The 25,839-nt window shown below is 40.7% G+C and overlaps 3 protein-coding genes, 1 long non-coding RNA gene, 1 other non-coding gene and 1 pseudogene across 13 annotated transcripts in view; 3 read left to right on the top strand and 3 right to left on the bottom strand.

The window, feature by feature from the left end:
* The window catches only part of SETDB1 (SET domain bifurcated histone lysine methyltransferase 1), a 32,850-nt gene extending 32,411 nt beyond the window's left edge, over positions 1-439 (bottom strand). The window contains exon 1 of one of the 2 annotated variants that reach the window (XM_038562149.1): positions 325-439. The gene's annotated coding sequence lies outside the window, so the exon portion shown is untranslated. The other variant, XM_038562148.1, reaches the window with a different exon arrangement.
* LOC111090720 lies at positions 15-9,129 on the top strand. Its single transcript, XR_005372760.1, has 3 exons — positions 15-243; positions 7,273-7,459; positions 8,706-9,129. It is a non-coding gene; the product is annotated as an uncharacterized LOC111090720 (long non-coding RNA).
* CTXND2 (cortexin domain containing 2) lies at positions 7,069-25,267 on the bottom strand. Of its 4 annotated transcripts, none has more exons than XM_038562163.1 (2): positions 25,015-25,267; positions 7,069-7,484 (listed from the first exon to the last, which is right to left on the bottom strand). In XM_038562163.1, the coding sequence occupies exon 2, from the start codon at positions 7,409-7,411 to the stop codon at positions 7,244-7,246; it is 168 nt and encodes a 55-aa protein (XP_038418091.1). In that variant the 5' UTR covers positions 7,412-7,484; positions 25,015-25,267; the 3' UTR covers positions 7,069-7,243. The 4 variants fall into 4 exon arrangements, with proteins under 4 accessions (XP_038418091.1, XP_038418092.1, XP_038418093.1 ...); XM_038562164.1 differs by lacking the exon at positions 25,015-25,267 and adding an exon at positions 19,025-19,131; XM_038562165.1 differs by lacking the exon at positions 25,015-25,267 and adding an exon at positions 17,060-17,468.
* Positions 10,875-10,977, top strand: LOC119864066. Its single transcript, XR_005372853.1, has one exon. It is a non-coding gene; the product is annotated as a U6 spliceosomal RNA (small nuclear RNA).
* Positions 17,899-18,969, bottom strand: LOC111090719 (annotated as a pseudogene).
* The window catches only part of ARNT (aryl hydrocarbon receptor nuclear translocator), a 71,518-nt gene continuing 70,899 nt past the window's right edge, over positions 25,221-25,839 (top strand). For 2 of the 5 annotated variants that reach the window (XM_038562158.1, XM_038562159.1), the window contains exon 1: positions 25,221-25,408. In XM_038562158.1, the coding sequence (XP_038418086.1) occupies positions 25,384-25,408 (25 nt within the window). In that variant the 5' untranslated portion in view covers positions 25,221-25,383. The remainder of the gene's footprint in view (positions 25,409-25,839) is intronic. The other 3 variants (XM_038562157.1, XM_038562154.1, XM_038562151.1) reach the window with 2 other exon arrangements.

Raw genomic sequence — 25,839 nt, 5'->3', positions numbered from 1 at the left:
TCCCACCCACCCGCAAACCCAGCTCAACCCCGCCCCCGCTCGCCTCTCGGGGAAGACTTCCTTCCCACCCACGCCCAACCTCCTCCCACAAACAAAACGTTCCAGACAGGCCCCTAGCCTCCAAATACCTCAGTTAACAGTATTTCCCACACCTCCCTGCTTCCAGCTACAACGGTTCTTTTTCACCAAGCGGACCCCAGACTGGAGACACAGGGGTCGGCCTCGAAGGGGGAGAACCAAACCGTAAGGAAGGGGAGCAGGGGGAGGGGAATAAGCGTGAGGAAGGGAGGGAAAGGGAAGCAAAAGAGACGCCCGGAAGCAAACCTCAGGTGCCGTTCCGGTGGCCGCGACGGTGGCCTGACGGGGTCAAACCCAAAGCCTCCGAGCGCCCCTCCAAGGCCCGGCAAACTCCCGCAAGCACGCATGCGTCAAAGCAGAGCCTTCCCGGCACACGTGGGAGGCAACTGGCCGGGTGAAGTAGGCGCCGGCCTGGAGAATATTGTGTCTTGTGTCTCTTCCCCCAACCCCAGCTAATGGCAGTAGTATTAAGTTTATTTTGTAAAGACTCAGTTGGCGAACACTTACATTTAGATTTTTTTTTCACCCGGTTATTACACAAGTGGTACAAATTGTAAAAAATGGAGGAATATCTAGATGTAGTAAGAAGAAGGCGGGGTACGTGGTGGCTCAGTGGGTTAACTGTTGATTTCAGCTCACGTTGTGATCTAGGGTCCTGGGCTGGAGCACCGAGTAGGGCTTTGTGTTCACAGAGTTGGCTTGTCTCTCTCCCTCTGTTCCTCTCTGTCTCAAAATCTGAAAAGAAAAATGTGACAATATCCTCTCCTCCTTCCATTACTTATTGTTCCTGCTGCTTTGAGGTCAAATAAATTAGTTTTCTAGGCTTGTATGTATACAGTCGTGAATGTGGATTTTTTTTTTTTTTAAGATTTTATTTTTAAGTAATCTTTACACCCAGGGTGGGGCTTGAACTCACAACCCTCTGCCAGCTGAGCCAGCCAGGCAACCCTGAATATGGATTTTGTTTTGTTTTGGTTTCACATACGGACATCCCTTGAAGTCAGTAAAAACTATACCATTTATCTTTTTGACAATTGCACAATACTTCATAGTGTGGCAAAATAATTTTTAGAAAGATGTTCTCAGTTTTTAGCTACTACAAATAATAAAATGATAAACATTAACATCATTTACGTTACATTACAGTGGCCCCACCTTCTTACTACATCTAGATATTCCATTTACATTACAGTACATTACAGTACATTTTGAAGTAGTACTTTCATTTCTATAGCAGAGATTCCCCAAAATGGAATCTGAGTATAAAAATAGATATACACTTTTTTTTCATTTTAATAGAATCTACTCTCAAATTACTATTCAAAAATGTTGAAACCATTCTTATTCCCACTAGCAAATCTTTGAACATATGTTTCCCCACACCCTCATTAAGATTGGATGTTGACTATTTAATTTTTAAGAATTTTATAGGTCTTAGGGGATCCTTGGGTGACTCCGTGGTTTAGCACCTGCCTTCAGCCCAGGGCATGATCCTGGAGTCCCGGGATCAAGTCCTGCATCGGGCTCCCTGCATGGAGCCTGCTTCTCCCTCTGCCTGTGACTCTGCCTCTCTCTCTCTCTGTGTCTCTCATGGATAAATAAATAAAATCTTAAAAAAAAAAGAATTCTATAGGTCTTAAAATAGTATCTGCATCAGGATAGACTAAGCTGTGTTGTAGAAACAAACAATTTCAAAAGCTTAAAACAAAAACCATGTATTTCTTGCTTAATGCTACATAATCATATCTAGTAAGTTGACTTTGGAGCTCTGCTAGGATAACTGCTCAGGAGCCCAGGCTGATGTGTAAGTCAGACCAGAGGAAGAGAGATCTCTAGTGGGCCTCACATTGGCAGTTACAGTGATTCAGGACTATTGCATTTACAATTCATTGGTCTGACTGAGTCATAAGGCCCTACCCAATCACAAGGGGGCCAGGAAGAACAGTCATGTCTCATATCTGGAAAGAGAAAGAACTGTGTGTATTTGATGAACCAGCAGAATTGACTACCACGTTATTTCATCATTACTTTAATTTGTTCAGCTGTCTTTATACTAACCGCACCTAAATTCATTTAAAAGGTATAAACCAGGGCAGCCTGGGTGGCTCCCCAGTTTAGCACCACCTTTGGCCCGGAGTGTGATCTTGGAGACCTGGGATCTGGTCCCAGGTCGGGCTCTCTCCATGGAGCCTGCTTCTCCCTCTGCCTGTGTCTCTGTCTCTCTCTCTCTCTGTCTCTGATGAATAAATAAAATCTTTTTATTACAGAGAGAGAGGCAGAGACACAGGCAGAGGGAGAAGCAGGCTCCATAAGGGAGTCTGATGCAGGACTCAAATCCGAGGCTCCAGGATCATGCCCTGGGCCTAAGGCAGGATCTAAACCGCTGAGCCACCCAGGAATCCTCTGTAATACTTTTTATTTTTAAGCAGGCTCCATGCACCGGGAGCCCAACATGGGACTCGATCCTGGGTCTCCCTGGGCTAAAGGCAGGCGCCAAACTGCTGCGCCACCCAGGGATCCCTGTAATACTTTTTAAATGAGCAATTCAACTTCTAGGAATTAAACTCCCTATCTTTGAAATGCATGTATTTCAATATGCATACCTTTGATATGAGGTAAGAGCTAAATTGTCTTCTGCAACATTGCATGAAATAGCAAAATATTTAGAAACAATACAAATTTCCATCAGCAGGTGTTGGTTAAACAAATTATGGCACACCCAAACAGAATACTCTTCAACTATGTTTTTGAAAAAAAACATTGGTAGAGAGTAATCTTTAAGTAATGTTATTAAGGGCAGCCCCGGTGGCGCAGCGGTTTGGCGCCGCCTGCAGATTGGGGTGTGATCTTGGAGACCCGGGATCACACCCCAGGCTGCAGTCCCACATCGGATCGAGTCCCACATCTGGCTCCCTGCGTGAAGCCTGCTTCTCCCTCTCCCTCTGCCTGTGTCTCTGCCTCTCTCTCTGTGTGTCAATAAATAAATAAAATCTTTAAAAAAATGTTATTAAATGAGAAGAACAGGTATAGAACACAGTATATATAGCACACTTTTATTTGTATAAATAATACATTTTTAAACATTTTTTAATTTCATATACATAAAAGATCACTGGAAGAACACAGATTAATATTGATTGAGAAGAGGGCAATTGGAAGGTAGCAGATGTGAATGGGAGTAAGGGTTTTCATGGTACACTATTTTATAGCTTTTGAATTTTGAAACATGAAAGTGAATAGTTTATTCAAAATTATTACATTAAAAATTAAATGAAAAGGAACATGCTTGGAAAAATACACACTTCTACAATATAAAAACAAACTACCTTAACAGCAGTTACCTCCAGATAGAAGGATTGGGAAACATGACAGTATCTAGGAATTTTCTGCATTTTTACCCTCAGTAATGTTTGAAAATTGTTTTTACTGTGTACATTTACTCCTTTTGTAATAATAATTTTATTTTTTTTTTCATTTTTTTTTTAATTCTTATTTATTTATGATAGTCACACAGAGAGAGAGAGAAAGGCAGAGACATAGGCAGAGGGAGAAGCAGGCTCCATGCACCAGGAGCCCGACGTGGGATTCGATCCCGGGTCTCCAGGATCGCGCCCTGGGCCAAAGGCAGGCGCCAAACCGCTGCGCCACCCAGGGATCCCTGTAATAATAATTTTAAATGTTGACTCAAAAAACCACATATAGATCCCAACACACACACACACTTTGTAGATTTTATTTTTTTTAATTTTTAAAAAAAATATTTTATTTATCCATAAGAGACACAGAGAGAGGCAGAGGGAGAAGCAGGCTCCCCACAAGGAGCCCAATGTGGGACTCCATCCCGGATTCTGGGATCAGGACCTGAGCCAAAGGCAGACGCTCAACCGCTGAGCTACCCAGGCATCCCACTTTGTAGATTTTAAACACTGGAAAGCATCTGGCCAATAAGATTTCCCAAACCAATTGGATTTGTAAGCTGCCAGTTTAAGGTGAGTGAAAGGAATGTTTAAGGGCATCAGATTAACAGAGATAATATGAGCAGTAAAACCGGAGAGACCTCTCCCTCCCAAAAAATCAAACCAAATCGAAACAGAGAAACCCAAGGTATGTGGGTTGCAACTCCCTGAATCTACACACCAGGGATCATCTAGCTATTGGGACTGGAAATATTCTACTGACCCATGGCTAAACTGCCTTCCCCCCTGAACAGCATTTCACATTGGCCCTGTGGGTTTGCCTTGGGTAGGTCCTCCATTTTTTGGTCTTCCACAGATAATCCACTTCTGACTAATGCATTTTTTTTCTTAAGTTACTGTAGAAACTCAGGTTAACAGTCAAACCTGTGACTCTCTAGTGGCTGCCTATTGATATTCTCATTAATCATATGTATACTTGCATTTTATTTTAAGGGGTGAGGGAAAGGTGACTATCTCAGTTCCTGGAGGGAATACATGGTAGCTTTCCAGTACTTACATCAATCTTCATCTGCTTTCATTTTACCTTGACCTTCCCCTTGTCCTGAAATTTTTTTTTATCAAAACAGTACAAATAAACTTTCTTTCTCTCTTTCTTGCCTTACTTTAACCAATATAGCACCCTCTGTTCTAGTGAAGGTAAGGTCTAGTACCCCATTGCAAAGCTTTGGTTCCCCTGCCTCTGTTTTCAAATAACCCTGGGGACTTACTCCAGCCAAGGCAGTCCTGTTTGCAGGAGTCAGAAACAGAAATAATTATCAAGTCTCTGCTAACAGTGCATGGATAGGTTTATGTCTCCATACCATTATGTTTCCATACTGCTGTTAAAGCCTGGTTCAGGGATGCCTGGGTGGCTCAGTGATTGTCTGCCTTTGGCTCAGGTCGCGATCCCAGGATCCTGGATCAAGTTCCACATCGGGCTCCCCACAGGGAGCCTGCTTCTCCCTCTGCCTATGTGTCTGCCTCTCCTTTGTGTCTCTCATGAATAAATAAATAAAATCTTAAAAAAACAAACAAACAAAAAAAAACAAAAAACCCAAAAACCTCATTCAGCCTGGTCCATGAATATGTGTCTTATGTAATGGCTGCACACTGGTCCAAGTTCCTGCACAAGCACACGTGATGCCCCATATTTAGATTCCAAGGTTATGGTTCTCTTGATTCACATCCTCATACTGTTGCCCAGGATATTTGGCCAGCATGGCTGAGCCTGAGAGCTTTTACAATCACTGTCTTTATCACTTACTGTGCTAGACTCCATCCTCTTCAGTGGTGGGCCTTGGTCAGTGGCCAAGATGCCCTCTTTCCTTCTAGTGAATTCTCTCATAGGCTTTCCTGCTGGTTGGCCATAGTCTACTCTACCAAATTCCCCTAACTTCAGGTTTTGGAGAGTACAGATTATTATTTCCTTCTCTTTCCTTTTAAAAGATCCCTGGGATGATGATGACAACCACCACCATCATCACTGTGTGTGAATACATGAGTTTCCCGTGATTACCGTAATGAATTACCACAGACTCGTTAGCTGAAAACAACAGAAATTATTTTCTCACACTTCTAGAGGCTACCAATCTAAAGTCAAGGTGTTGGCAGAGCTGTATTCCCAACAGCTTTGAGGAGAATCTTTCCTTGCCTCTTCCAGCTTCTGGTGGTTCTAGTCAAAGGTCCTTTAGTTTGTGGTTGCATGACTCCAATCTCTTCCTCTGTCCTCACATGGCCTTTGCCTCTGTCTCTCTGTATCTTCTCTACTGTCTTTTTTTTTTTTAAGATTGTATTTATTTATTTATGAGAGACACAGAGAGAGAGGCAGAGACACATGCAGAGGGAGAAACAGGTTCCATGCAGGAAGCCCGATATGGGACCCCATCCCAGGACTCAGGGATCACGCCCTGAGCCAAAGGTAGATGCTCAACCACTGAGCCACCCGGGCGTCCCTTCTCTACTGTCTTTAATAAAAGACATTTGTCATTGGACTTAGGGCTCACCCAGATAATCCCAGATGAGTTTATCTTGAGATCCTTAATTATATCTGCAAAGATCCTTTTACCAAATAAGGTCATGTTCTTAGGTTTCATGGGTGAGGACATGGACATATCTTTTGGAGGGCCCCTTTCTTTTCTTTTATTTTCTTTTCTTTTTTAAGATTTATTTATTTATGATAGACATAGAGAGAGAGAGAGAGAGAGAGAGGCAGAGACACAGGAGGAGGGAGAAGCAGGCCAATGCCGGGAGCCTGACGTGGGACTCCAGGATCGCGCCCTGGACCAAAGGCAGACACTAAACCGCTGAACCACCCAGGGATCCCCTGGAGGGCCCCTTTTCAATCTACTAGATGTTATTTTATAGATTAGGAAATGTGGGGTAAGAAAGATTAAGGTATTCATTAAAGGCAAATTACTCCTCCTCTACCGCAGATCTCGGCCTACTTGAGAAGAGTAGCAGATTTTACAAAACCCATACACTACAAAGGTCCTGTTAGGGGAGCCTGGGTGGCTCAGTTGGTTGGGCCTCTGACTCTTGGTTTTGGCTGTGATCATGATCTCAGGGTTTTTGGATTGAGTCCCTTGTGGGCCCCAAACCCAGAGTAGGGCTCTGTGCTCAGCATTGAGTCTGCTTGAGATTCTTTCTCCCTCCCCCTCTGCTCCCTCCCACCCTGCTCTCTCTCTCTTTGTCTCAAATAAATGAATAAATTTAAAAATATATATTATAAAAAAAAAAAATATATTATTATTTTTTAAAGTCCTGTTAGACTCTTATCATAGGACAGTTGGTTCCTGCTGGCCTTGTATTTGCACAACTAAAGGAATCTGCTAAGACTGCCTCTAGGAGTACTAGTTTTAAATGGTCCTTACCAAGCTTCATTATATTAAATTATATCATACAGTTATATCCAACTATCTTAAGGATATTTGATACTGAAGAATTGAAACCCATGGCCTTATTTTAATCAATGAGTTCAACCTGTCTCAGTCCCATTTTGAAACCATTTCCCTGAATAGGAACAATGTAAACTGGCTTGTGTTTCATCCTTTTAATTATTTTCAACCCACCCTCATGTGCCTATTGTGGAATGCAAGAGTGAGAAAGCTAACACAAAGAATGATGAAATAATATAAAGTCTGGGTCATAAATATCTGTATAGAAGATTTCAAGCCTCCTGTGAGGGGGAGTGTATCAGGCTTTTTCATAGTTCAGCTCAGAGATGGTTCTGTGGTTGCAGAGCTGGCCTTGTAAGGATTCTTCACCAACTTGGCACACCGAAAAATCATCACAATTAGGAAGAGAAACAGAAGAACAACAAAGGCAATGGCGAAGGCTTTGTCTACGTCAACACTGCTTGACAGGCTTGAATCATCCATGGGAACACACAGCTCTTTACCCTTGTTTAGCTGTAGCTACCTCTTCAGGTATATCTTCAGGTTTGTCATATTCCTAGACAAAAGAGGATAAAACAAGCTTATTGGTTCATATATGTATGCATGTGTTTTCTTAATAACATTATGTTAGGGACACCTGGGTGACTCAGTGGTTGAGCATCTGCCTTTGGCTCAGGGTCTGATCCCAGAGTTCTGAGATCGAGTCCCACATTGGGATCCCTGCATGGAGCTTGCTTCTCCCTTTGCCTGTGTCTCTGCCTCTCTCTGTGTGTCTCTTGTGAATAAATAAATAAAATCTTTAAAAAAAAAAGTTGCAGAGAAAAATAAAAAATGTACTTCCTGAAGGAAAACAAATAATCCCATAGCAATCTGCTGATAAAAGTGGAAAGGGACCCACAGGGAAGACTCAAGGCAGGTTTTACTGAAAAGGCAAATACATGAACTGAACTGAGGCCTGAGAATGAGTGTTTACCAGACAGATCAAGGTGGGAAAGAGGAGAAGCTGGACAAGAGAAGATATCACAAGTACAAACATGAACGCTTCAGGGAGGACAGTAGAGTATGTTTGAGAAACAGTAAGTGCTCATTTAAGTATTTGGGATGCATTCTCCTATTGAAGAATAGGCAGGAGCCATAGCCTAGGCCAGTTCATTAGGGGCATTCTATGGCACATTAAAGACTCTGGACTGAACTTTGCAATCAATGGGGAGCCATTGGAAAGCTTTTATTTTTATTTTTATTTTATTTATTTATTTTTAAAGATTTTATTTATTTATTCATGAGAGACACAGAGAGAGAGAGAGGCAGAGACACAGGCAGAACAAGAAGCAGGCTCCATGCAGGGATCCCGACGCGGGACTTGATCCCAGGTCTCCAGGATCACACCCTGGGTCGAAGGCAGCGCTAAACCACTGAGCCACCCGCAAAGCTTTTATTTTTATTTTTATTTTTGTGGAAAGTTTTATTTATTTATTTATTTTTTTAAGTTTACTTTTTTATTTATTCAGAGAGAGAGACAGAGAGACAGAGACAGAGTCACAGGCAGAGGGAGAAGCAGGCTCCATGCAGGGAGCCTGACGTGGGACTTGATCCCTGGTCTCCAGGATCACACCCCGGGCTGCAGGGGGCGCTAAACCGCTCCGCCACCGGGGCTGCCCTTGGAAAGCTTTTAAACATGGAAATTATACTGTTAGATATTTGTGTTAGAAATACCAGACTGGCAGGAATGTGGAGGACGCATGAGGCAACAACTAACCCAATATTCTCTCATTCATAGGAGCTTCGAAGGGATTCAGGACAGCAATCCTCTCCCCCCAGCACCCATGTGTCACTTTGGCATATGCATCATTCAGAACTGAAGGCATTTGAGACCCTGAAGCCTCAAGAACAGCTTTTGTCTCTCTCTTAACCACACAAAAAATTCTAAATCTGGGGGTGTTTCCCAAAATAAGGGTTATTAAGGGAGATAAATTTTGTCTGAGTGACCCATCTGTATGGTATGGCAATCATCTAATTGCCAAACATCCGCTCTTTTTATCACCCTCTGAAGTGCATTCCTTTCCTCTGAAATCCCAGCCCCCTACTCCCTTCTCTGTAGTTCAGAATGACATATATATCTCATCTTGCCTGTCTTTGGAATTTCCATGTCTATAGGGAGTCCCTGTATGTACACCTATTAAATTTGATTTTTCTCCTGTTAATCAGTCTCGTGTCAATTTGATTCTTAGTCCAGCTAGAAGGACCTTGAAGGGGACAGGAATTCTTGCTTCCCAATAGCTTCTAGAGGTCAAAAATCTAAATGTTTTGATATTTTAAACTTCTCACAGCATAGATTACTTTAGTGCTTGCACTCAGTAAGAAATGTTTGTTAATGTGGAAACCAATGTCAGAAGGAACACTCTGCTTCTCATGGGTGTAGAGTATGACCCTCATCTGATGAACAAACTCAGATGGGGTATATTAGTCATAGAAATTTTTCTAAAAGTGGTGGCTGGGGGCAGCCTGGGTGGCTCAGCGGTTTAGTGCCTGCCTTCAGCCCAGGGCGTGATCCTGGGGACCCAGGATTGAGTCCCACATCAGGCTCCCTGCATGGAGCCTGCTTTTCCCTCTGCCTGTGTCTCTGCCTCTCTCTCTCTCTCTCTCCCTCTGTGTCTCTCTGCTTAATTCCTTATGGTAGAGCTCACATTGCATAAAAGTGAAAGTTATAAAATCATAGAATTTCATAGTTGGATGACTTGTAGTCATCTTATGGCACCAACCTTCTAATCATTCCTGGGAAGTCCTTGCTTTAACTACTTGAGTGAGTTCATTGGGGGCCTTCAGGGGCCAGAAATGACTATCTTCCAAGGTGGCCCATTTTCTAAAAGTACTTATTTTTTCTTTCTTTCTTTTTTAATTGAAATATAGTTGACACACAATGTTATATTAGTTTCAGGTATACAGTGTAGTTATTCAACAATTCTGTATGTATGCTATGTTCACTACAAGTGCAGCTGCAATCTGTCACCATACATTATTATAATACCATTGACTATATTCCCCGTGCTGTGCCCTTCATCCCCATGACTTATTCATTCCATAACTGGAAGCCTGGACCTCCCACTCCCCTTCACTCATTTTGCCCATCCCCTCTCCACCCTCCCCTCTGGCAACCACCTTTTTAATCTTTGTATTTATGGATCTGTTTCTGCTTTTTGTTTGTTTCATTTTTTAGATCCCAAATATAAGTGAAATCATATGGTATTTGTCTTTCTCTGACTTATTTCCCTCAGCATAATATCCTCTACTTTTATCCATGTTGTCACAAATGGCAAGCTCTCATTATTTTTTCTGCCTGAGTAATATTTAACCATATGTTGTATACACAACCTCCTTTTTATCCATGCAACACTTGGATTGCTTCCATATCTTGGCTATTGTAAATAATGTCGCAATAATAAAAGTAGTTCTTCACATTGGGGCTAATCCATTTCTTTAGCACTGCTCTACTTTTAACTTAGAACCATATAGAGTAGCACATATCTTTTGCATACACAAGATTTTCAGGTTTTGAAGATAGCTATCAAGTACTTGTTGACTGATTTCCTTAATCATTTTATAATTTAATAATTTCTCAGAGGATATAGTCTATTACTCTAGTCTTTTTCCACTGAAAAGATCCAGTGTGTCTATATCCTCTTTAAAACATGGTGCCCAGGAGGACCTGGATGGCTCAGTGATTAAGCATCTGCCTTTGGATTAGGTCATGATCCTGGGATCCTGGGATCGTGTCCCACCATTAGGCTCCCTACAGGGACCCTGCTTGTCCCTCTGCCTATGTCCCTGCCTCTCTCTGTCTCTCATGAATAAATAAAATAAAATAAAAAAATCACAGTGCCCAATACAGAATAGAAAACCCACACAAACTCAAGATTATTCATCTAGGTACCTTCTATTGCTTGAGATAAGATCATGATGAACCTTGTGCTAAAATTGGAATGATATAGAGAAGATTAGCATGGCTCCAGCACAAAGATAACACACAAATTCATAAATCGTTCCATTGGTTTAACTAACTGTAATTTAAAATAAAAACTTGGAAGAAAAAAAAATCATAATGAGCCTTGAAAATCTGCATAAAGAATTTGAATTTAATTCTTCCAGACTTGGGGAACCACTGAAGGATTTTGAACAGATAAATGAGAGCAGCAGCTATATCTTACTGTGCATACTGCTGACTCTAACTGAAATGTAAGCTGTAAGCATTAGGTCTGTGTCCCATTAGTGGCATAGCTTCAGTGTCTAGGACAGGGCTGGCACATTGTACGTGTTTAGTATACCTACATAAATGAATTAATATCTATGTCAGTGCCTGGCATGTTAAGCATACTCAAATCATGTTTGATGAGGGAAGGTAAATCATCAAAGCCATATTTTAGGAAGATAACTGGCAACAGTGTGTAAAAGATATTGGAGACAGGAAATAGATACCATAGGGTGGAAAACAATTAGAAGGCGTTGTAGCAGTCTCAATGAGAGGCAACAGAAGTGTAAACTGGGATGATATAGTAACAAAAAGGAAGGAATGGATGTGAAAGAGGATTTGACATGATTTATAAATTAAATGGACATATAGTGGAGGGAAGAAGGAAGTGATAAACTCTGGGGTTTGACTTTGGATGGATAAAAGAAAAATGTTACCATTCATAGAATTATTTATTTTAGGAATTAACAGCTATTTTAAGGGACTATGATGAATTCAGTTTGGAGTAGGTTGAATTTAAAGGTACTAGTGTGATATGTTCAGGAAGCAGAAATGTGGGACTGAGTAAAGAAAAGCAAGATCTTTAGAGTTGAGTCACCCAAGTGCCGGGAAGTTGAAATCATAGAAGTGGATGAGATGACCAAAGGCGAATTTGAAACAATGGAATGCTTGCTTTTATGTCAAAGGAAAGAGATCAAGAAACCACAGTTGGAATAGTTATAAGTAGGAAAATCTGAAGAGTGTGGAGTCACGAAATTGAACAGATGAGAGAATTTCAAGGAAGAAGGGTGGCCAACAGCCTCAAATGCTGCAGAGAGACGGAAAGCCTTCAGTATCTGGAAATTGGAAAACATCAAGTCATATATGATTCTTCTCCCTGTTTAATTAAATCTGAATTTCTGGGGGCACCTGGGTGGCTCAGTCAGTTAAGCATTTGCCTTGGGCTCAGGTCATAATCCCAGGGTCCTGGGATTGAGCCCCATGTTTGGCTCCCTGCTCATCAGAGAGCCTGCTTCTCCCTCTGCCTCTGCTGCCCACTCTGCTTGTGCTCACGCATGCTCTCTCTCTCTCTCTCTCTGTGTCAAATGGATAAATAAAATCTTTGAAAAAAAAACAAACTGAATTTCTGAACTTTGAATCTAAGGTCTCTAGTTTACTTATTCAAACTTCTCACTCATGGCTGCCAAATTCTACCAAGCTAATTTTTCTACTGTTAGGCTGATATCTTTCCTCTCTCCATCTCAGAAAGTAAATTGAATTCCTATTGGAAAAGTTAAAAAAGAGAAAAAAAAGTTGATGTTATTTTGGTTCCAAATAGGTCATGCATGTTCTTGGCTCTTATTTTCATAGGCAGGGGTCACATTCTAGGTCTTTTTTTTTTTTTTTTAAGATTTTATTTATTCATGAGAGAGAGAGAGAGAGGCAGAGACACAGGCAGAGGGAGAAGCAGGCTCCATGCAGGGAGCCGGATGTGGGACTTGACTCTAGGATCATGCCCTGGGCCAAAGGCAGATGCTCAACCGCTGAGCCACCCAAGCGTCCCACATTCTAGGTTTTATACATCCTGAAGTTCATATAAGTTGGAGGTCTCTCTTTAAGAAAAAGAATGCAAGATTTTGAATACAAAATTCAGTAAGAAGTTTTTGAGAATGGAAAAAAAAAACACAAATTATTGGAGCCTTGTATATTCAGTTTTCTTTCTTCTCAGACCCCTTCGGCAAAATCACTTTTCTGACAGTCAAGTGACAGATACCATGGTAAATCCGAAATCTGTTTTCCAAAGTGAAGATCCATTCTAGAATTTTTTTTTAGTGGTTCTTCAGGTTTCTGTTTTGTTTGAAATAAACAGCAGGTCTGCTCCGGACTAAAGTCGGGAAAGGGAAGTGGGGCATGAATCGAGTGGCTTGTGTAAAATCTTGTACTGCTAAAATAGGGTAACAGACTAACAGCAATTATAAATCATCAATAATTGCGCCTCAGATAAACCTCATTGGCTATGATACTACCACTGCGCCAAGCTCCTGCAATTGTAAATCGACAGTGGGAGTTTCCTTTCACTAGACACTTCCCAGAAAGATCAATCCCCTCTTCCTTTCCCGTGTTGCCTTCCCAGATCACTTCATTTCCCCCATTTGTTGCCCAAGCTTCTTAAAGATAAATAAAAAAACACCTAAAAAAGATCCTGTTTTTCTCTCCCAGCCAGAAGTTCACTCTAACAGGAGAGGTGATGGTGAGGAAATAGAAAAAGGAAGCTCTCTTCCTCTAATTCCTGAAATCAAAGACATCCTCTAGGCAATAGGATCGACAGAGGCTCCCCCAAGTTTGCCTCAAAACAACACTGTGCCTCTTCCTTAAAGTTTCACTTTTCCAGAAAAGCTCTAAGGAAAACAAAAGTTCTTTATTTCCCTTCAGTCATTTCCCTAAGTATTTCCCAACTTTGTAGAGAAGTGCTATGAAACTCAGAAGGATTGCTGGAATTATTCCCATAAAAACTTCACCAGAACAACAAACACCACGGACAGTTATTTACCTTTTAAGAGAGAGATATCCGAGACTGGCTGTTGGTGGGGCAGTCTTCTCCTCCTCTAGCACATCTCTTGACAGCCTCCCCCATTTTTATCAACCCCCTCTTACAAAAAGGCAAGTGGTTGGTCACTCTTTCCCTTCCCTACTCCCACGCTGCACTCAGAAGCTTCATGAATAGTTCAACTAAAACAGGATCACATTTCAGACACTCCCATAGAGAATGAGAAAATGATCCCACTAGATTAAATTGGAGCCCAGGTCAGTAGAAGAATATTTCCACAGCTCTGCCAGGCTAGGGGTGGTCAAGGTTAACTGCTCAAGTAATACCTTGTCAGTATATCACATGAGTGGTAGAAGATGAGTCCGGAGCCAGCTTTTTGGTCTATGTGATAGTTCTCTGGATTGCTGGCATCCCCTGGGAAATTGTTAGAAATGCTAATTTTTGGTTCTGTATTCCTGCCTTAATGAATCAGAAACTTTGGAGGTATCTGTATCTGCACTTTAACCAGCTCCTCAAGGTGACTGTCACGTCTGCTCAAATTTAAGAACTATTTGTCAACAAGATCGGTGAAGCTCAAAATTCCCTTTCCTCAAAAATAATTTACTTAGAACATTTGAATCAGAAAAGTCAAAACTGGGATGCCTGGGTGGCTCAGCGGTTGAGCGTCTGCCTTGGGCTCATGGCGTGATCCTGGGATTCAGGATTGGAGTCCCACATCGGGCTCCCTGCATGGAGCCTGCTTCTCTCCTCTGCCTATGATTCTGCCTCTGTATCTCTCATAAATAGATAAATAAAATCTTTAAAAAAAGAAGTCAAAACTATTTCACTTAGTATTAGGTATTATCAGTACTCACATATGCCTTAAATGCAAAATTTACTACAATTTCCTCTAAGGTTTCATGTGGTTTATTAAAAAAAAGACTTCTATAGGACATGTGTGTGTCCGAGCACATGTGCACCCTTTTCTGTCTATATGTATATATGCTCTATAAATTTACAGAATATTTCTGGAGGGACATACTCCAGGGCTCCAAGATGAGGAATTAGGTGGCTCATACTATACCATGCACATACGATGTACTAGAAAATTCTTTTTGAATACTAGTTACATTTTCAAATTTTTATTACTTTAAAAAGTAAATTACTTTAAAAAAGTAACTCTCCTGAAAAAGTTCTATATTTAATAAATTTTACTGCATGCCTGTTGTGTGTCAACCACTGTGCTAGATGCTGGGGACAGAATAGAGAATATGGTATGATCCCAGTTCTCATTTTGATTTTCCCAAATAATATGAAATGTAGCAATTTAAAAATATTTTTAGTTTCTAAATTTCTCTTGCCCCTGACCATACAATCGCAAATTGTGTGGAAGAAATGAGGGCATTTGTGTTGTTTCACATTTATTAGTGAACCAACATTGCAATGGATATCCTTGCACATATTTCTCTGAGCACCTGTGGAAATGTTTTTGTGAAATATATTCCTCAAAATATTAAAAATATAAACATTGGGTTGTAGGATATAATCAGAATTTTAGTAGGTATTGCCAAATTACACACTAAAAAGTTTATTGCAATGTGCAAAATAGGTACAAAAATGCCTGTTTTTTCATAATGCTACATTGGTTCTTTTAATCTTTGAAATATTTGTCCAGCCAAAAGTTTTTAAAAGCTTGCATTTCCCTAACTACTATGGTATTTAAGCTTCTACTGTCCGTATATCTTTTTCAGATTTATTGTACCTTTCCTTTCCCTTCTTTTCATTGGGCTATTCATCTCTTATTATTGATTTGAAATTATGTATATAAATATGTATATACACACATGTATACACCCATACACACAGATATATTAACTACATATTTTTAATTTAATTTTATTATTTAAAAACATTTTAAAATATTTTATTTATTTATTTGAAAGAGAGAGAGATAGTGAGAGAAAGGACTATTGGGTAGGAGAGGGAGAAGCAGGTTCCCTGCCAAACAAGGAGCCCAATGCAGGGCTCCCTCCAAGGACCCTGGTTTCATGACCTGAGCTGAAGGCAGACAGCCAACTGAGCCACCCAGGGGCCCCAACAATTTATTTTTACTTATAATTTTTGTGATACACGTTCTTAGTTCCTATCCTTTGCCACTCCCACTTCCTCACTTTTGAAATAGCTCTCTATCAACATCAGTTTCCAGAATTCAACCTCTCTTCTCAGCCTATTAACCACTTTCTAGCTTCTCTTGTTTTCCTAACCAGTCTCATCCTCTCTTCTGCATCTCTAGAATCTTCCATTCCCAAGATACTGATCTAATTTGTCAATCAGTTATCTAATTCTGGGTAAATTCCTCTATTTCCTTTCCTCTAGCTTCTGAATGTTGGCAGAGAAAGAAATAACAATGCTCTGTAGTTTCATGAATGTTTATGCCCTCTTACTTAGGGGTCTCAGAGCATTAGACAATCTTTTTGAAATTTTTTTTTTTTTAAAGATTTTTATTTATTTATTCATGATAGTCACAGAGAGAGAGAGAGAGGCAGAGACACAGGCAGAGGGAGAAGCAGGCTCCATGCACCGGGGGCCCGACGTGGGATTCGATCCCGGGTCTCCAGGATCGCGCCCTGGGCCAAAGGCAGGCGCCAAACCGCTGCGCCACCCAGGGATCCCCTGAAATTTTTTTATTTTTTTTTATGATAGGCACACAGTGACAGAGAGAGAGAGAGGCAGAGACACAGGCAGAGGGAGAAGCAGGCTCCATGCACCGGGAGCCCGACGTGGAATTCGATCCCGGGTCTCCAGGATCACGCCCTGGGCCAAAGGCAGGCGCTAAACCCCTGCGCCACCCAGGGATCCCTAGACAATCTTATTTGTTACACATTTTTAGTTATACACTTCCCCAAGTTACCCACAGCTCTATAGCTAGAACCAACATCACTTTTACCTCTTATTCTTATTCTCAGCAGGAGTTTGACTTATTATTCATTGAGAATCAAAGCCACTGAACAGGAGTTGTCAACTTCTTTTTTTCCACTCCAAAATGTCTACACATTTTCTCTAGAAAGGTGCCTTGGTTTTTCTGAGAGTAATACTTCTACACGCAGCCCTAACCTATCTCTTTGTCTCCCCCAGGACCAGTCTCACTTGTTTTCTTGGGCATATATATTTTGTCTTTAATTTGCCCCTTTTCACAAGCTCAGTCTGTAGACATATTTTTCTATTCCCACCCCATCCTATCCCCCATCCCAGGTACCATTTGATTACATTCCCTTCACTGCCATATTTCTTGAAAAACTGTTGTATGCTATCTTCCTATATTTACTCACTTTCTATGCACTTCTCACTCCCTTTTACTATGGTTTCCACTCCATCTACTCACCTTAGATTTGCTCCTCATCTCTGTACATGTGATGCTGTTACCCAAACTCTTTTATCTTGAAATTCCTTTGGCTTCCATTGCTCTGCTCTTTCCAGATTACCTCTTCCTTCTGTCATTTGAAACTGGAATTTATCTCTCTTTTTCTTTTTTCTTTCTATCTTTTAATTTCCAAAGCATGTTCATTCACTTTGATAGTGTACATAACTATTCTTTTACAATGGGCCATGACATCTATATTATACTAATTATACAAAAACAGATGCAAAATAGTGTTAAGAAACTTCCTTGCCAGGGCAGCCCCGTTGGCGCAGCAGTTTAGTGCCGCCTGCAGCCTGGGGTGTGATCCTGGAGACCCCTGGATCGAGTCCCATGTCGGGGTACCTGCGTGGAGCCTGCTTCTCCCTCTGCCTGTGTCTCTGCCTCTTTTTCTCTCTCTCTCTCTCTGTGTGTCTCTATGAATGAATAAATAAAATCTTAAAAAAAAAAAAAAAAAGAAACTTCCTTGCCAGGATGTCTGGGTGGCTCAGTGGTTAAGAGTCTGCCTTCAGCTCAGAGCATGATCCTGGAGTCCTGGGATGGAGTCTCACATCAGGCTTAAAAAACAAACAAACCAACAACCCAACTTCCTTGTCTGAAATTATAAGACTAAGTGTGTGTGCATATATTTTTAAAATCCTTTTAGGGATCCCTGAGTGGCTCAGCGGGTTTGGCGCCTGCCTTTGGCCCAGGGCGTGGTCCTGGAGTCCTGGAGTCCTGGGATCGAGTCCCATGTCGGGCTCCCTGCATGGAGCCTGCTTCTCCCTCTGCCTGTGCCTCTGCCTTTCTCGCTCTCTCTGTGTCTCTCATGAATGGATGAATAAAATCTTAAAAATAAAAAATAAAAAAAATCCTTTTATTCCCATTACATCCATTTGGCTGAACTTTATTAATTAATATCTGCTCTTCTTATGTTCTCTTTTCTTGTGAAAGACATCAATTATCTAGTCAGTAAAGCCAAATCTCCTTCTTCTTTGCCATACTCCCACCTTTAGTCATCAAGTGCTAACAAGGCACTTTCCTAATTTTTTCTGGAATGGATCTAATCTCCATGAGAGTTATCTTTTGCAAGTCCATTTCTTCATAAGTCTGACCTGTGAGATTTTAATTGCTCTTCTTCAGTTTTCTCTTCTTTAGTCCATGGTGACAACTCCAGGTCTGTTTGCTTTTGCAGTTTTCGTATTAATGGTCATATTCTTAAGGACAGTAGCACAAACATAGTTCTTAGTCTCTTTCTGCTTAGCAGTAATTGGTTTAAAGCATGGATGCAAAGTTTTATATTGAGACTTTATTGCTAACAATTCCTTTAAGAGTGTAACTGGATTTTTCTTGCCTGCTAAATCAGGATAATTAGTCTTCATTTCGGGATCCCTGGGTGGCGCAGCGGTTTAGCGCCTGCCTTTGGCCCAGGGCGCGATCCTGGAGATCCAGGATCGAATCCCACGTCGGGCTCCTGGTGCATGGAGCCTGCTTCTCCCTCTGCCTGTGTCTCTGCCTCTTTCTCTCTCTCTGTGACTATCATAAATAAATAAAAATTAAAAAAAAAAGAACCTTCGTGAGCTAATACATATTAAAAAAAATTAGTCTTCATTTCATATTCCAGCTTGTACTGAGTGTAATCCAGATCAGAGTTAGCTTTCTGGAACATCAGTCTCATCTAATTGACCTCTGTCTCCATCTTGAATAGTTGACATTCCTCAGACTCCTGAAACAGGCATTTCCTGAAGCATTCTTTGTGTCCTTTTGCTTGTATCTTTTAACTATGTTACTATCATTTTCTGCAACCACAGTCTCTTGCAGTTGTTGCGTAAGTTTAGGTCTAGATCCCAACCTCTCTTTGGGGCAGTAGCCCTATGATTTCATGTGTTTAATAAGCATTTTTACCTGGGTGTCCCACCAACCAATCCAACAAACAAATTTCAACCAAACCTGAACTTCCAGTTAGCACCAGTTTCTGTTGATATCATCCAAAAGCCTTCTTTGACATCCCAACTTCTTTTCACTCCATATCCAACAATTCCACTGCAAACCTTGTTATTTTGTCACAACAATTTTTATGGCAATCATTATCTGTTCGGTTTCATTGACCTATGTCTGATCTTTGTAATTGCTCCCCTGGATTTGTGCAATAGCTATTTACCTAAGTGGATTTTCTCTTCTAGTAAACCACTCGCCCCATAACCTGGATCACTCTTCCTTAAAATTTTAACATCAAAAAAAAAAAAAAAAAAAAAAAAAATTTAACATCCAGAAGTAGGGCTTCCAGAGAAAAGATGATTTTTAAAAATATAAATATTTCCTATGCAATATTTCGAACATACTTATACTAACAAAATCACTTGTTGTTTATCTGAAATTTATTTTATTTATTTTTATTTTTATTTTTTATTTTTTATTTTTTATCTGAAATTTAAATTCACTGGCCAACCTGTATTTTTATTTCCTAAATCTGGCAACTCTATCTGGAGACAATAAAACTGGTGCATTTGCAGACCACCATTTTAAATAATTTAAAAAACTGCCTTACCATCATGATTATGGTAAGGAAACAACTTGTAATAGTTTAAAAATTAATGGTAAAAATAGTAACTTTACTATTGCTAAGCTGGAACTGTACAATAGGTCATTTCTTATTGTTTTTTTTAAAGATTGTATTTATTTGAGACAGACAGAACAGAAGCAAGGGGGAGCCGGAAGGGGAAGGGAGAAGGAGAAGCAGACTCCCCACTCATCAAGGAACCCAATGAGACCGGGCTAGATCTGAGGACCCTGGGATCATGACCTGAGCCAAAGGAAGACACTCAATCTACTGAGCCACCCAAGCCCCCCACAATAAATCATTTCTTCATCAACTTCTTAATTTTCATTTCTACTAAAATTAGAAAATCTGAATTCACAGCAGGTTTGTCGGGTACTGCAATGAGTTATGGCTACCAGATCATTCTGAATAGTTGGATCTAACGTGTATCTAGTATAGCAGATAATTTTTAATTGAAGGCAGCTTTCAGTAGTTTTCTAGATCCTACAGAAGGACACACAGCGACTTCGAAATTGAATGTTTCAAGTTGGGAGAGAACAAAGTTGCATTTAATTGTATTGGTTACACTCACTTCGGAAAGCATTTTTCCCCCATTCAGCTTTGATGTGGTTTAAAATATATTCAATAATGTGTCATTCATTTTTTTCTCTGATGAAGAAATAAAATTAATCATGTATTGGGAAATAATAAGCTCTTGGCAATCAAGGCATTTGCATAACAATCTGGTTTTCTTACAAAATCCTGATACTTTGATACTTTGTTCCCAAGATTAAAAATCATGGCATTTATCAGAATTGGCACCACAAAAGAGAAGTTCTCTCTTGATCTGTATCATGACAGTATGAACTCTTCCAGAAAATTGTGCCCAAGAGCGTAGAAAATCAATAAACACTAAAAATAAACGCACACAAATAGAGATAGCAAACTTCAGGTAACTTTTTTTTTTTTTTGTAACTTTTTTTTTTTTCTTCAGGTAACTATTTTGGATTGCAAATGAAGAAAAATTAAATGTTCAAACCATCTAATTAGATAACTATTTGGAAACCAAAAAATCATGTCATTTAGAACTTGAAGTAATCAATTCAAATTAATAAAAATAATGAAAACAGTGCTTGAAAAAATATTTTTTGTTGGTATTATCTATATAGTAGAAAATTGATCTTTTACTCCAGCCCTTATTAAAAAACTTGTGAGAGCATCTTCTCCATTACTTGTCTCCTTACTTCACTGCAGAAAAAGCAGTCTTCTAAATTTACCTATTTCTTCTCAAAGATTATGCTTACTGGCTGCTATTTTACTATTTTTACAGTTCGTACTAATTTGTTCTATGCTTTATCAGAATCAGGAGGAAAACTCTTTGGCTACCAACTGTTCTCTGAATAAAACAGAAAATAGAGGGACGCCTGGGTGGTTCAGGGGTTGAGCTTCTGCCTTCGGCTGGGCTGGGTGGTAATCCTGGGGTCCCAAATCCCGCATCCGGCTCCCTGCACGGAGCCTGCTTCTCCTTCTGCCTGTGTTTCTGCCTCTCTGTGTCTCAAGAATAACTAAATAAGATCTTTAAAAATAAATAAATAAATAAATAAATAAATAAATCAGAAAATGGACTACATTTTGTTTATTGTAGGAATAATGGCTTTTGTACACCTAAAGCTACAACTCCTTCAGTGCTGATCTCAAGATAATTTTTTCACTTTCTCAGACATCATCAAATTATTATTATTATTTTAAACATTTTTTTATTTTTTATTTTTTTTAATTTTATTTATGATAGTCAGAGAGAGAGAGAGAGAGAGAGAGAGAGAGAGAGGCAGAGACACAGGCAGAGGGAGAAGCAGGCTCCATGCACCGGGAGCCCGACGTGGGATTCGATCCCGGGTCTCCAGGATCGCGCCCTAGGCCAAAGGCAGGCGCCAAACCGCTGCGCCACCCAGGGATCCCTATTTTTTTTTTTAAGATTTATTTATGATAGACACAGAGAGAGAGAGAGAGGCAGAGACACAGGAGGAGAGAGAAGCAGGCTCCATGCTGAGAGCCCGACGCGGGACTCGATCCCGGGACTCCAGGATCGCACCCTCGGCCAAAGGCAGGTGCCAAATCGCTGCGCCACCCAGGAATCCCCAAATAATTATTTTTTAAATGAAAAATTTTCTAGGGATCCCTGGGTGGCGCAGCGGTTTGGTGCCTGCCTTTGGCCCAGGGCGCGATCCTGGAGATCTGGGATCGAGTCCCGCGTCGGGCTCCAGGTGCGTGGAGCCTGCTTCTCCCTCTGCCCCCCCTCCCCGTGACTATCATAAAGAAAAAGAAAAATTTTCTAAATGAAAATATTCTTCTGTGACTTCAATTATTTTTCTTTTTTAGTGTCAATATTTTTATTATTTCTCTTACCGTTCTCCCAACCTACATATAAACTTTTTACCTTTGAAATATTACAAAAAAATTTTAGTGGAAAGTAAGTGTTTCTTCCATTTAGATTCCAATTTGTTGCCTCAGAACTAAGTATAGGTAACGGTTTTCCATGTATCCTTCCAAAAGTTCTTTTTTTCTTGTCTTTATTATGATATATATCAAACTATAGGAATGTGTAAAGTATATGTGTGATTTTTATTTTGTTTTTAAACAAATTTTTATTTATTTTTTAATTCTAGTATAATTAACATACAATGTTATTTCAGGTGTACAATATAGTGATTCAACAATTCTTTTTTAAGATTTAAAAAATTTATTTATTTGAGAGAGAGCAAGAGTGAGAGAGAGAGAGAGAGAGAGAGAGCAGGAGTAGGGGTAGAGGGAGAACCAGAGGCTCTGCTGATCAGGGAGCCCAAATGGGGGCTCCATCCCAGGACCCTGGGATTATGACCTGAGCTGATACTCAACTGACTGAGCCACCCAGGCACCCTGATTCAACAATTCTATACATTAGTCAGTGATCATCATGGTAAGTTATACTTTTAATCCCCTTCACCTATTTCACTCATTTCCCCCCCACCCTCTCAATAACCTTCCCTCTGGCAACCATCAGTTTGTTCTGTACATTTTAAGAGTGTTTTTGTTTGTCTCTTTTTTTCTTTGCTCATTTGTTTCTTAAATTCCACATACGAGTGAAATTATATGGTATTTGTCTTTAACTGACTTATTCCATTTAGCATTTTACCTCCTAGATCCACTCACGTTTTTGCAAATGGCAAGATTTCAATTTTTTTTGTAATATTCCATTGTATACCATATCTTTATTTATCTATTGATGGACACTTGAGTTGCTTCCATACCTTGGCTGTTATAAATAATGCTGTAGTAAACATAGAGGTGCATATATGTCTTAGAATTAGTGTAACTTCAATTTTGAATGATAAACCAAATAACAAGTTTCTGGGCATTTTTCCTTATGTACTACATATATGCTGTGAAGTGATTCATATTATGTACATCATGGTGTCCACTGTCGGCAAATTCAAGGCTAATATTGCCTTTTCATGTTATATCCCAGGATTCTTTGTGGTGTTTGATCATGGATTTTGCTAATGGCTTGTTATACTTTCTCCAAGCAAAACACTTGTTAACTTTGTAGCTAGTTGTATCACTGAAACAAAATGACTTTTGCCATTTTTTAACCAGGGATGTAACTTGATCTTTTTTATCCACAAACTCATCCATTTCATAATGGAAAACATTATTTTGCATTCATTCTGGAAAAATACATTTTATAACGTAATGAGGTTATTGTAATTGGTTCAAAAATGACTTGTAAGTTTTGATGGCTTTTGGAGTCAGGGTTTGACAATACTTGTAGTGGGCAATGGACAAAAGGATTGTTGGTCCAATAAAATCCAATTTTTAGATAATCATAGTTGTGGTTTTTTTTAAAAAAAGATTTTATTTATTTGAGATAGAGCGAGGGAGAGAGAGAGAGAGAGAGAGCGAGCGCGCCTGAGTAGGGGGAAAGGCAGAAGGAGAAGGAGAAGCAGGCTGAGCCGACTCAGGGCTTGATCACAAGATTCCCAGGATCATGATCTGCGTTGAAAGCAGACGCTAAACTGGCTGAGCTACTCAAGAGCCCCATAGGTATTCATGATTATACTTTGTATTTACATTTTTATTTATTCATCGCTGCTTGGGTGAACTTATCACATGTAAAGGCACAAAACTCGAGTCCATATCTAAACTGCAGTCTTGTTTAATAGCTACCTTTACTACATAATTTTTTTTTCATAATTTTGAATTGAAATTCTGTACTTGTTAGTTTTTTCATCATTACTTCTTATGTGTCAATGTACTTCTTTAGAGTGGATGCTTTTTCTCTTTTGATGAATTGGAAATACAACACAATAAAATAACAAAGAAAAAATAATTTTAACAATGTAAATAATAATATACAAATTATGTTAAAATACCTCAGCGGAGATAAACTACTGATAAGGAGAGAAATGGATCAATGTAATCTTGTATTACATATGTAATCTATAAGAATGCAGATATACTCAAGAGCATAATGAAATTTGTTAAAATTCGAATTAAATTGATATTAAACAATAGGTGAAAGATAAGTAAGGTGGTAGTATATTGTAGTGCTAAAATATGTTCCTAGAGTCAGACTTCTTCAGTTTGCCTTGCACATCATTACTTACTAGCTGGTTATCACTTGCTTAATCTCTTTGCTTCTCTTTCCCTATCTGCAAGATGGAATTAATAATACAATCTACATCACAGTGTTGTGAGAACTAAATGAGTAAACACACAGAGCAGTTTGGATAGTGTCTGGCACGAATGCTTAGTGCTTCCTATTATTAAAAAAATCTGTTCAGTCCTCATCTTATTACTTCCCTACAAAAACCCATCATTATGTCCCTATTATTGACCAATGGAAGTCATCCCACTCTTAATCAGAATACCTTCTTTATACAACGCCTTTTGTTTTGGCTGTCGGTACCTCTCTCACCAGACCTTAAGCGCCCAGATTGTTTTACACGACCAGTTCCATACCAGGCACTCAAAAATTATTGAGTCTTTTTTTTCACCAGGGACAAAGGTCCTTAATGGAGGAAAAAAATTCTAGAAAGGATTACAAATCACTGTGTAAAGTTTAAGCATTAGAGCCACTAAAGAGGGTTTACGAAACAAATCGTCTGCACAGTTTTCAGCCAGGAAAATCCACCACCTAGGGCAGCCCCGGTGGCGCAGCGGTTTGGCGCTGCCTGCAGCCTGGGGTGTGATCCTGGCGGCCCAGGATCGAGTCCCGCGTCCGGCTCCCTGCATGGAGCCTGCTTCTCCCTCTGTCTCTGCCTCTCTCTGTGTCTATAAGTAAATAAGATCTTAAAAAAAAATCTACCACCTAGCTAAGCTTTTGAGTAAAAATGTTTTTCGCCTACGTCACTCGATCACTGACCTCTGACGCACAGGAGGCGGGATTAGAGAGAGACAGCTGGACTTCTTTTTTGCCCGCCCTCCTCCAATGGACTGGCGGGCACATTGGCCAGCCCTGCCTTTTGCATTCTCATTGGTCAGTTGCCCCGAGGAGGCGGGCTCTGAGGGAATGACTCCATCCACTCTTTGGGCGGGGTCCGTCCTCCGGAGGCTGGGGCCTGTCGGGGCGGGGTGTGTGTTACCGCAGCCGCCATCTTTGATTCCGCGGTAGCGGTGGCGGCTGTAGGGAGCCGCGTCTGGGGAGTGGCTCTCCCCTCCCCCTCCCCCCCGGTTCGGTGGCGGCGGCTCCTCCCACTCGGGGGGTGGCGCGACGGCATTGGCATCTACGGCCATGGCGGCGGCTGCTGCTAACCCCGGTAAGTAGACGGAGGACTGGGGCGCCTCTAAAAGGAGGAGGGGCTGAAAGGGTTGGCTGCTGAGGAGACCCAGGGCTGAGCGGCGGTAGTTGGGGCTGAGGGCGCTAAGACTAGCGGAGGTGGCCGACGGGTGGGGGAGGGGAATGGCGGGGGGAGGGGCCGGCCCTAGGGATCTGGGGAGACCAGAGGTGGAGGGAGGGAGTTCGTTGGGGCGAGTTCTGTCGGAGCGGTTCCCTTGGTTGGGCTTGGCCTGCCTCCACTGTCCTGGCGGCATTCTGCTGTGTGATGTGGTCCTTGAGCTCTGCCCACTTGAGCTGCTTGATGCACAATAACTGGGAAAATTGTCTCCTTTTACTTTAAAAGTGATTTAGATTTATCAACACTGGACCGCATTGCTGTTTAGCTGAGGTGTTGAACTTCCAAACGTTTAG

This window comes from Canis lupus, chromosome 17 (genome assembly GCF_011100685.1).
Source record: "Canis lupus familiaris isolate Mischka breed German Shepherd chromosome 17, alternate assembly UU_Cfam_GSD_1.0, whole genome shotgun sequence".
NCBI lineage: Eukaryota > Metazoa > Chordata > Mammalia > Carnivora > Canidae > Canis > Canis lupus.
This window is presented reverse-complemented; position numbering and strand designations above follow the sequence as displayed.